The following is an 11,618-nucleotide window of genomic DNA, read 5'->3' as shown; positions in this document are numbered from 1 at the left end:
CACATGGAACAGGTAGCGCTTCAGAGAATGCTACCTTTGAGGTCCTGGCTTTCAGCTTCCTGCCTAATAGCCTAAACATGGCCTCCCCCAAATTTGGGAAGGGGGTTGCTACGCTGGACGCAAGCCCAGGGAGAGTCCTGGCACTCTCATTTGTATATGGGCTCCCCTGGAGCAGGGGGCATGTTGACCAGATTCCACTGGCCTTGGGATTATTTGGTGAGATTCCTGTTGGTTTCCCTGCTAACGTTATTGCGAGTGGGCATGTTTATCATTTAGAACAGTGGTTCTCACACATTTAGCACTGCGATCCACTTTTTAGAATGAGAATCTGTAGGGAACCACCAGAAGTGACATCATCAAGTAGGAAAATTTTTAACAATCATAGGCTGCAATCCTATTCACACTTACGCAGGAGTAAGTCCCATTTACTAACATTGTTAAAAGAATATACATAGTAGCTTGTTAAAAGTACAGGTCTGTAATATTTCCCCAAATGTAGTCACATGCCATGGTAGCATCAAGTGTAACATATTAAAAATAAAATATTGAAATGAATGGGGTCCCACCTCAAATAGGCTCGCGACCCACCTAGTGTGTCCCGACCCACAGAGAAACACCGATTTAGAACATGAGCTGTTCAGTTGCTCACACGCATCTGTTCCAACTGATTTTTTAACCCAAGTGCCTGAAAATGATGTGCCTTTTACTGGAATCTATATTCTATCTCTATCTCTATCTTCTTTGCCTAATTTTGAGGCACTTTGAGACTGTTTGCACCCCTCATCCACGTCAACGATGCAAAACATTGTCACAATGCTGTATTTTACCTCACGCTCACTAAGTTCCCCAATTTCAGTTATTTGTGTGTGTGTGTGCATGACACGTGTAGGACGTACGCTTACATGTGAATGAGCAGTGTTGGCAACAGTGCCCTTCACTAGCCTCAACTGGACTCGAGGATCGGCCAGAAGTGGTAGACCTGTTATTTGAATTGCAGGAGAAGGGATGGAGAAAGGCCCCGATCACTGAAGAAGTAGACATTGTGCTGCATCATTCCTTCCTGAGTGCTGAGCACCATGAGGAGGAGTATGAATTCCCTCTCCATTTGCTGGATCTCCTCAGCAACCAGTCTGTCTCCAACAAGCAAACAAGCAACAAGCTTGTCTTAGAAGACAAGCAAAGAGTAGAGAAAAAGCCACGTCACAGAAGAAAGTGCACTAACTGCAAAGGACTGAACTCTCCACCTCCACATGCGCTTCTGGTTCACACATGCATGATAATCACTGTTGTGTGCAGCCTGAGTACAAGTATGATTGAGTTAACACACATCAAATGACACAGATATACACAGAAGGTGCTTCCCATCACTTTAACAATGAGTATCAGGAAATAAAATCACAAAATTAAGTGATCAGGCTAGTTGCTCTTCATGACACGTGTGATCCAGGAGAGATGTTCCTGTGTGAGACCTGTATAGACGCCAGGGTATTTGGGATCACCACATGTATATTCCCTGGTAAAGGAAACGATGCCTCTTTGTTTGCCGTTGCATATCAGAGGCCCACCAGAGTCACCCTGTGGAAAAAGGAAGCAAGAGTTTTTGCATTTTCACTCACAAAAGCTGATACTGGCACTTCTTTAGTCACAAGAGCACAACAGTGTGGAAAATTGTGAAAAATTCAGCACTGATGCTTAGTGAATTTTAAGTTGTTTTCAATAAATATATTTTAATACAGAGCACAGGTTGTCTGTTCATTTCCGGGCCCAATTCAAGGTACTGGTTTTGTCCTATAAAACCCTATATGCCCTGGACCAGGGTATCTTCAGGACCTTCTACTCCCATACAGTGTGGCCTGTCTTCTGACAGAGCCCTGCTAAGAGTTCCACCACCATCCAAGGTAAAAGGGATGGCAGCAAAAACAGGGTCTTCTCTGTTGCGGCACCGCACCTCTGGAACATACTTCCGGGGGAGCTACAATCAGTTCCCTTTGTTAAACAGTTCTGATGAGGCTTAAAAACCTTTCTGTTTCAACTGGCTTTTGCAAGGGGAAGGGTAGGGGGGCTTCTTCACAGCTGTTTTATAACTATTCAACTGTTTTCTTGCCTATTCTCAGTATTTAGCACTGAATGTTTTATCTATCCATTTATCATAAGCTGTCTTGTGCAGTTTTTAACTGGAAAGGTGGTTATATAATTATAAATATAACACAATTATACACTATTTATAGTAATGCACTAAGCCCTCATATTTTGGTAGCAGGAAAGAAAGCTAGGTTAGTTTTCTTCTAAAAATGTAAAAGGAAATAATTCAAAAATCTAATCCTACATTTTTGTAGTACTTTTGAATGGTTCAAATCAAATTGTTTCTATTGTTCTTATTGTCACTGAGTTTTGGGAAATCTTTTAAACAAAAAGAGTACAGTCATTCCTGAGCACATCTATTTCTGTTTTACATAACAACATACAGAAGATACAGAAACCAGTATAGCTGCCAATGGCAATAATTCTTTCCCCACTGTGATAATTCCTTCCACCACCAAGGTTGTGGCCAGACACAGGAAGACCTTGGAGATTGTCCTGCACCATGGAGTGATGGAAGCCCCCAATTTCCAGGGGGTCAAAAAAAAAAAACACAAAGGCAACTCATGGAGATTGCTCTGCAATCAGCATTGTCCCTTACAGGCAAGCAAATGAGGGGAAATACTAGTCCTCATGGGACACCTGTATACCAGAAGCATGGGATTGGGCCATAAGGCTGCATTCCTGTGCACAGTTCTCCAATAGTAAATTCCACTGAATTCTGTGAGTTGCAGGATTAAGAGTGCAACTCTTAATCATATTTTCTAAATATGTGAGGTCCAATTATCATGCCGGCTTCCCTTTCTGCAGCACTGCTTCTACCAGACATCATTTTGCAGCTTCGGAGCTGTGAGGTGCTCTGGTTAGTGGTGCCTTAGCAGAAGTGGTGCTACTGAAAGGCAGCCTGCATAATAATTGGGCTCTCCAAGCACCTCAGCAGCATCTCTCTCTCTCTCTCTCTCTCTCTCTCTCTCTCTCTCTCACCCCTCTTGGTCTACCCCTTACTCTGTAATGTTCCTTGCCTCCTGAGGCTCCCTTCCACAAATCCCTTGCAGAGCCCTGGAAGAAAGAGTGCTGCTTAAAGGGCAGTGCTGGGACAGCCCAATTGAGACAGTGGCAGGAGAAAGAGCTTCTGGGGGTTGGATCTGGCCTGTGGTTCTTATGTTTGACACCCCTGTTTTAATTGGCTGGCAGCATCCCACATTTAAATCTTGTGGCTAGGCAGAGTTGAAGATAAGGCCTCTTACCAGACAAAAACCCTTTTCTGCGTTCCTGTCACCAGCACACAACATGTTATCTTCTACAGTTTTAGAATTCCAGTGCTTTTCATCATTGCAGGTCTCTCGGTCCATTACTGTGACATCAACTTCACGTAGTGTCTCAGATGATCTCTTTTTATAATGAGTACGTCCCCATCCAGTTACTAGACAATGTGTTCCAGGCTGGACATCTTTGGAAGTACTAGGAAGCGGAAGGGGTCTCACATATTTATCAGTCTTTGCTATCTTCTGTAGCTGAAGGAATAATGAAGAAGTGTTACTGTTACTTATAAACAAAGGGTAGTGACAAATACTAATTAATACTGTAGTATAGTAATCTTGATAATTCAAGAAGTGGTACCTGGTTTGCAAATTTTCCTCTTTTTTGCTCAGACTCAGGCTTTGGGAGTTTATAATGAAATATTAGTTCACATGGCTGGGGTTGAGAAAGACCCACCTGAAATATCACTGATTTCTCAAACAGTGTAACTGTAAGAACATAAGAAAAGCCCTGCTGGATCAGATCAAAGGCCCATCTAGTCCAGCTTCCCGTATCTCACAGTGGCCCACCAGATGCCTCAGGGAGCACACAAGAGGAGACCTACATCCTGATGCCACTCCGTGGCATCTGGCATTCTGAGATAGCCTACTGAAAACCATGAGGTTACACATACCCATCATAGCTTAACATAAATATAAGAAGAACCCTGCTGGTTCAGGCTAAAGGGGGTCCATCTAGTCCAGCTTCCTGTATCTCACAGTGGCCCACCACATGCTTCAGGTAGCACACAAAACAACAAGAGACCTGTATCCTGGTCAGGGTGACCAGATACATTGGAGGACAGAGCGCCTATAGCCTTAGCCATTGTATAGCAGAGGGAATTTTGGCAGATGCAGGTCAACATGGAAGGATTTAAAAAGCTGCACCTTCCAAAATTCCCTCTACTATACAATGCTTAAAGGTATATGCCTCCATTGTATTTGGGCACCCGGATTCTGGGGCCCTTCCCTTGCACCTGGCATTCTGAGGTAGCCTACTTCTTATGCCTCCAACTTGAGTCCCTTCTGGGAGAAAGGCATTGTAAAAATAAAGTATAATAATAATAATAATAATAATAATAATAATAATAATAATACTTCTAAAATCAGGATAGTTGCACATACCCATCACGGCCTGTAACCCGCGATGGACTTTTCCTCCAGAAATCTGTCCAATCCCCTTTTAAAGGCATCTAAGTCAAATGCCATCACCATATCCTGCAGCAATTACACTTCCACAGACCAATTACAAAAATAATGCCTCCTCCTGAGATGCATATTCCACCCTCCCCACACCCCCCTGGTCAGGCACTGCCCCTCTTCCTCCACCCTCCAGACCAACTTGGCCCAGTCAACTTAACCTGAGCTTGGGGTGCACCTCTCTAAGGAAAAGCAGGTCCGTCAGTTTTGTATGAGTAGGGAGAGGCCCTCCCTTCCTTACTGTAATACAGCAGGGCTGCATCGCCTGTGCTGTATCCAATGTGGGTGAGGAGAAGGCTGGAGGTCTACTTGGTGTAAGGGGACATTTGCCTCCTCCGCTGATCCCACCCCCTCCTAGGCCTGTCTTACCCGTTTTGATCTCCCCCTGCCATGTTATAACCCTACCCACCTTGGGAATGCCCTCCCACCACCCTTTCACAGCCCCTGTACCGCCTGGCACTTTACTTACATCCACTGGTGGCCAGGGGCTCAGATTCAATGCTGGCAGGCAGGCATAGACTTTCCCACCAGCGCTGCTGGCTCACAAGTAGTTGCAAATGTGCTTTAGGGCATGTTTGCGACACTCTAGGATGGTACAGGGACCACTGCACTGACGGAACAGGTAGGATTGTGCTTTGATAGTCTTATTTCATGGTAAAGTAATATACTCACTTGACAAGAAGGATGATTGTACTGACCAATGCAAAATGACATTTTATGCCTCCAACTTTCTATTTCCTTAAAAAAATTACCTTCAAAAGCATAATGTCATGTTCAAATGTGTATAAATTGTAGTCTGGGTAAACAAATATTTTGCTGATTTTAATGTGCTGTCTTCCCTGCTCTCCGCCTTTTCTTTGTTCATGAGCACCAAGAACAACAAACTTATTTGACATCCTGAAAAGATGAGAAAAAAAACAACTCTTGAATTCACCATGCAGACACAGCTGCTTGTTTTGTATTGGTTGTGAAATCAACAGTTTTACACTGTCCAGCAAAGTGTGAACAAATAACCCCAATTTTTAGTTCCAGATATTGAATGTTTCATTTGTCTTCAGAAACAGTTGTTTAGACAATAGAGATGTGGAAATGATCTTAGGACTGTATTCATTGCATTCAAGCAACTTTTCAATGTGCCTCGTCATCTGACATGAATGGCCATAGGAGACTGACAGACCAATCCTATCAACATCCTGCCTATGCAGCCATACCAACTGAGCACAGGCTGCATCCTGCGTATGTGGGGGGGGGGGGCAATCCCAAAGATCTCCTCCGGAAAAGGGAACATTTGAGCCTCCACCTCCTGAATAGGTTTACTTGTACTGTGCCAGTAATTGAACCGGTCCAAGTCTGAGTAGACCCAGGATGGTCGATCAAGGACAGGAAGGGGGACAGGATATCAGCAGTCTCACTGCCCACCCCCTCCCTGCCCCCTTCCACACATCTCCCACCTCCTCCCACCCCTTGTGCTGCCACCCCTCCTCCCAGTACTGGTGCTGGAACTCCTGTCCCGGCTGCTGGCATGCATCCTCTCACTTCTTATACCTGGGCAGGCTGAATGGCATGTTGGATTTTGCGACAGCTGTAAAGGACCGGCAGCTCTGGCAGTGCAAGGCCCTCATAGGATTGGGCCATGATGAGATGCTTTAGCAGATCAAACTTATAACCACAATATCACTGCCTTCCTAAGATGTCACTCCTTATTGAATTACTTTAATCACATGACAACTGCAACATCAAGTGATGATGTGAATGTGTGAAACCCCTGCTAACTGGGTAAGAGGCACTTTTTCAAGTGGGTGCTCCTCTTTTATTTAGCAGGGGGAGAGTAACTGGCCCACCTCACCCCAGCACTGTCTGTACTAGTGGCTGTCTGCTGGTGTTGCAGCTTTTTAGATTGTGAGCCCTTCTGGGACAGAGAGCCATTAGATATTTGATTTTTCTCTGTAAACCGCTTTGTGAACTTTTTGTTGAAAAGCGGTATATAAATACTGTTGTTGTTGTTGTTGTTGAAAGAGAATCACCCATCTAAGGTAATGCTTTTCAGTGGTGGACAGTAAGGCTGCAAATCAATAAATACTGACTATAATCAAGTGGGCCCTTGATATCCACAGGGCATTTGTTCCAGGCCCCCCTGTGGATTTCTGCAGACAATGAAATCCAGGGAGGCTTACCCCAGCAAACTGGACAGGCCTTCCAGTCACACTTGGAAGCTCCTCTGAGGTCCTTCTGCCAGGGGCTTGGCATCCACAGGTATTCAAATCCATGTATGTTGAGCATGTAGATAAGAGCGGCCCACTGCACATTCCTGTTTAAAGAAGTGATGAGCTACCCCATATACTGATTCGTCAAATGACATAAACTGATGCGTGAACAAACCTATTGTTTTTCCATTGTGTCCTGTGTCATGAGAAATACTAAATTCAGTGCTGTAATTTGACAGTGTCCCTCTGCCACACTTAGGTGATAAGCTCCTTAGAGCAGCACCATTTTGGAACTTTGATGTGGGGTATATATTTTCACACTAAGAAATGTCCAAATACTTGCTTTGGTCCTCTTAGGGCACAATCCTAACCCCTTTCCAGCACTGACATAAGGGGAGTGCAGCTCTGAGGGAAGGGAGCAAACATTCCCTTAGTTTGAGGAGGCCTCCATGAGTGACACCCATCTGCAGGATGCAGCAAATGCTCCATTGGCACCGCTATGCCAGTCCAGTGCTGGAAATCACTGACATAAGGGATTAGGATTGCGCCCTTACTGAGCTAACTGTAATCCATGTTTCCAACTCACAATAAGGTATTTCATTCCACTTGGTCACCATCATAAACTGAACTGTGCTTCCTTGCCTTTCTAACCTCCATGGGTCATAGACTATGCAAATGTTATTAGCAGCTCATGCTAGGAAGCAAATCCCATGACTTGACTGAAAATGGCTGTCTGCTTTCCAAATGGCTCTGCCACAAAACAAATGTATTTCTCTGAACTTACGGAAAGCAATGAGCGGCTGTTAACACCCAGTTTTCTTTGATCAAAGTTCCTCCACATGTGAAAAAAGTTGCATTGCCGAGGGCGGCCATGTAAGGTCTTGAGTGTGGAACTGATTCTTTCCCTCCAATGATATGTGCACATTGACCTGTGGGAATAAACTACATCAGTTAGGATGGATAAACTACATCAGTTAGGGAACAAAAAAAGGCAATGGGTTGGCACAAGTCTCTTGCGCTGGGCACCGGCCCATCACTGTTGTGAAAGTACTGTCAAGCACTTTCGCACTGAATTGGGAGCAGGGAGGCTGGCATGAGCCCCGCTTGGCCGGGGCAACAGATAAGTCCTCACTGGCCAAGCTCAGCCGGCGTGGGAGTCGGGGGGGGGTATGGCAAGGGTGAGAGGTAGGCGTTTTGGAGTGGGGAGAGGGCAGGCAGCTGGCGGGCCCATGGGTGGGTGGGGGGTAGGTGGGGACAGGGTCAGGATCTGGCACTTATGCCAGAAGCTATTCCTATGCAGCATGGTGCAGTTTCGGGCTATTCAGATCCTGTGCCACCTTTTCAGGTGATGCAGATCTGAGTAGCCCATTTGGGGCTTCTGAGGCTTTACTCAGCATAAGGGGAAGCAACTTCCCTTGCCCAGGACTGCGTCACTTTCAGCCTCAACCCTGCTTTGGATGCGAGCAGGCCCACCAGCCTGCCTGCTCCAGGGCAGGTTAGGATTGGACTACCCAACATCTTTTTATCCTTTTCTTTTCTAAAATAAGTTTTAATTTCTAACAGCATAATCCAGTTTTTTATTGTTGTGCTGCTTCTGCTGAACCCATCCCCAACCCAGGCTCAACCGGCTCCACCCCTATCTCATCCCCATTGCATTCTTTCCTTCCCTATTCACCAATTCTGAGAGGAACCTGAACCTTTTCATAGTCTGCTCATATGGGTCATAATCTGCTTGTCTAACTGTATTATCAAGCAGTCATAGAGTCAATACAGAATTTATATCCTAAATTTGTCAACTCCTCTCAAAGAAGCAATACCACTTGTTCCACTGACAATTTCCTTGTAAGAATGTGTTTGGAAGCATTGGAATAATTTGTGACTTAAAAAAAGCACAAGGACTCAACAAGTTAAAAAAAACCAAATCTTGCCTTTCAGTTTGCAGAGCTGCCTAAGGTCACAATCCTGACCAACTTTCCACCACCAAGGTAAGAGCAATGTAACTCTGAGGTAAAGGGACAAACACTACCTTACTTTGAAGAGACCTCTGTAATTGCCCCCCCACTACAGGATCCAGTACATGCCCCACTGGTACAGCTATGCCAGTGCTGGAAAATGCCCTAAGGGTGCAATCCAGAGGTCCCTTGCACCAGCCCAGGAGGGTTGCAAATATTCTGCAAAGCACGTTTGTGCCTCTTTGGGAGTAAGCCGTGTCGGCACACAGAAGTGCGCCGGCACGTGGAGGCTGAATCCAGCCTCTGTGGCTGCTTACTCAGTGAGCCTTGCGTCAGCCTGGCTGGGCAGATGCAAGGCAACTGACTTCCAATCAAAAACAGGCATGGTGCCTGCATTAGCAATTGCTCGGGAAGCAACAAGCAGAGCTGACTCAGGTTGCTCCATAAGGAGAGCAAGCTTGCTGCTCAGTTATATAATGTACTGGGGGGAGGCCTATTAAAGTGCGCCGGGAGGGGGTGTGTAGCTAATCCTCCTTGTCCCTAGCTCTGAGTGGGAGAATAAGAGGCAAGTTTATTTCCAGTTCCTGAGACAGCCAGTCAGCTGGATGGTTGTTTATGGAGTGGATCTGCTGGTGCTGGGCAACACTGAGAGAAGCCAACTTCCTTACTTCTTGTTGTTGTTGGAGATCAATGGGCATGGCCTCTAAGAGTTGTTTTAGCAAGGGGTACAAAATTTCTTTTGGGCCCCTTCCCAAAGAGGGAGGGAGCAATGGGGGCAGGCAGAACGGGGGCAAAATAGGGGAGGGGGAGGGTGCTGACAGCCAGAATAGTCTTTGGAGACCACATCTACCAGGCTTCTTGATGCAGAGCCCAGGTCTAGCTGACCATGCGGCGTTGGCAGCTAGATAATGCAATATAGAAAACCAAACACACTCCTAAGTCTCTCTAAAATCTTTGAAATATTGAAAATACATTGCAGAAAATTAGCATCATCCTAGTCAGGCTCACACTAGAATGGACAGTGTGCTGTGTGCACCAAGATGAACTTCTGCAGCAGCTGTAGCCCCGCAGCTGGGTCCCTGGGCCTCCTATACACTTCTTCATGGTTATCGGATCCACGAGCCAAAGATCTAATGTAGCAGGCCAGTTTTCTCCCAGATTTGACACTGTGTTAAGGAGGGTCAGGGATGCATTCCTTGGCCCAGTATGTATGGCTTGCAGCAGCAGTTGCCACTGCATGTCTGTGGTTGTGCCCCTAGCATCATACGCAGACAGCAAGTTCAGGTGAGATAGGAAAATTTAAAATCTTGGGAACTTTCTGTGATACTTAAAAGCTTACTCATTGTCACCAATCAAAGTTGAATCAAGGATGAATGCTTAACTGTCTGAGGGCCCAATCCTATCCAACTTTCCAGCACCAGTGCAACCACAATGCAGCCCCGAGATAATGGAACAAACATTCCCTTATTTTGAGGAGGCCTACATGACTGCCTCCCCACCACAGGAAGCAGTGCACATCCCATTGGCACGGTTGCACCGGTACTGGAAAATTGGATAGGATTGGGCCCTTAATGGGTAGAGACAGGAAACCATTTTTAAGATGGTTGAAAGAGGTTTGAGAAATCGGTTGTTTAAGCAACAACTATTTGAGATTCCATATTTGAGAAAGATGTTGAGAAATATATTGTGAAACAAGAAAGATTTTGTTTTCTGCGGCATATGTTCATATTTCTTGTCCCTCACTCTTCTTGTAGTTCACGCACCACAAAACTTATCATCTATTTACCATAGATGAAAAGTGGAAGAAATGTTAAGTATTATTCTATTAAGTATTAAAGTGTAAAGGGTTCAGATCTACAGAAATCAATGAGCTTGGGTGCACCTAATAGGGAAAAGGGATGTTCATTTCTTGGCTCCAGGTTAAACCTCAGGATGTACAGGGTGCAAAGGGGGGGAGAAGCCTAATATAAAGTAGCTCTTACCTTTTGGAAGGGTGAAGAGAAAAATGGAAGCAGAGAGGCACAAACCAGAGAACAGGCTCATTGCTGCTGCTTTGTGTTCTATGCATAATGAGGTATCTAATATATATTGAGCATGCAAAGGAAGTGGGCTTTGGTTTCCTTTAGCACCCTCTATGACATCATGAGAAATATGAAACAGCACAGAGAGGTTTCTGGGTTCTATGGAAAGAGGAGTCGTATCCAGGTGTTTGAGAGTTCCTGTTGTATACCTGGACAGGTTAATCTGCAGGAAAAATAGGAGGAGGCAAATTTCTGTCCTTTCATCTTTAGGCTCAACACAGCTTTATTGAAAATTTAGTGTGGTCTATATCAAGCATTTCCTATAGTACTGATACGTTTGAGGTTACTCTGAAAACCAGGCATGACTAGTGTTGACACCACTTGAACATTTTGGGTGGGTGATAATTTCCTGCTTCGTCGGAAGAAGGTTTGCGTTCAGTAGATAGAGATAGAGATCCCTGGAAAGGAAGTTCCCAGGGGACAGAGAAATGAGAAAGAAAAGTAGCCACAGTTCTGATCACTGCATCATTGTGGTGAGTTACCAGTCTATGAGAAATTCATTAGTAGATATGCCTGTGTGAAACTGCCCACAGTGTGTGTGTGTGTGTGTGTGTGTGTGTGTGTGTGTTTTTGTTTTTGTTTTTGGAAAGAGGCACTTCTGGTTCTAAAAACATTGCAAAAGAGCCAAGGGTTGAAAAGGAGAGCTGGGTGGAGGCCAACCAATTCTCCAGTGGGAATCTGGAGAATACAGAGGATCAGGACCACTACCCAGAAAGCTCTGTGCCTCGCAGGCACCCACAGTAAACCAAAGATTTCCCTCATATGGGCATCCACATGTGATATCCCTTTCCACTGAGAGCTGAG

The 11,618-nt window shown here is 45.2% G+C and overlaps 1 protein-coding gene across 1 annotated transcript; it reads right to left on the bottom strand.

Moving 5' to 3' along the window:
• Positions 1-1,385: 1,385 nt before the first annotated feature.
• Positions 1,386-10,776, bottom strand: LOC136641744 (granzyme A-like). Its single transcript, XM_066617756.1, has 5 exons — positions 10,716-10,776; positions 7,566-7,710; positions 5,330-5,474; positions 3,327-3,593; positions 1,386-1,575 (listed from the first exon to the last, which is right to left on the bottom strand). The coding sequence occupies exons 1-5, from the start codon at positions 10,774-10,776 to the stop codon at positions 1,417-1,419; spliced, it is 777 nt and encodes a 258-aa protein (XP_066473853.1). The 3' UTR covers positions 1,386-1,416.
• Between the last annotated feature and the right edge of the window lie 842 nt (positions 10,777-11,618).

The sequence above is a fragment of the Tiliqua scincoides genome, chromosome 2, assembly GCF_035046505.1.
Source record: "Tiliqua scincoides isolate rTilSci1 chromosome 2, rTilSci1.hap2, whole genome shotgun sequence".
NCBI lineage: Eukaryota > Metazoa > Chordata > Lepidosauria > Squamata > Scincidae > Tiliqua > Tiliqua scincoides.
The sequence above is the reverse complement of the archived record's forward strand: the minus strand, read 5'-3'. Positions and strand labels throughout refer to the sequence as shown.

Bases quoted from the DNA above. Each gene is read 5' to 3' on its own strand.
- LOC136641744 (XM_066617756.1), bottom strand. From the start codon at position 10,776: ATGAGCCTGTTCTCTGGTTTGTGCCTCTCTGCTTCCATTTTTCTCTTC. The intron at 5,475-7,565 runs GTAAGTTCAGAG...TCATCTTTTCAG, and splicing joins ACAGCCGCTCATTGCTTTCC to GATGTCAAATAAGTTTGTTG. The intron at 1,576-3,326 runs GTAAGAGGCCTT...CTTTTTCCACAG, and splicing joins CAGAAAAGGGTTTTTGTCTG to GGTGACTCTGGTGGGCCTCT.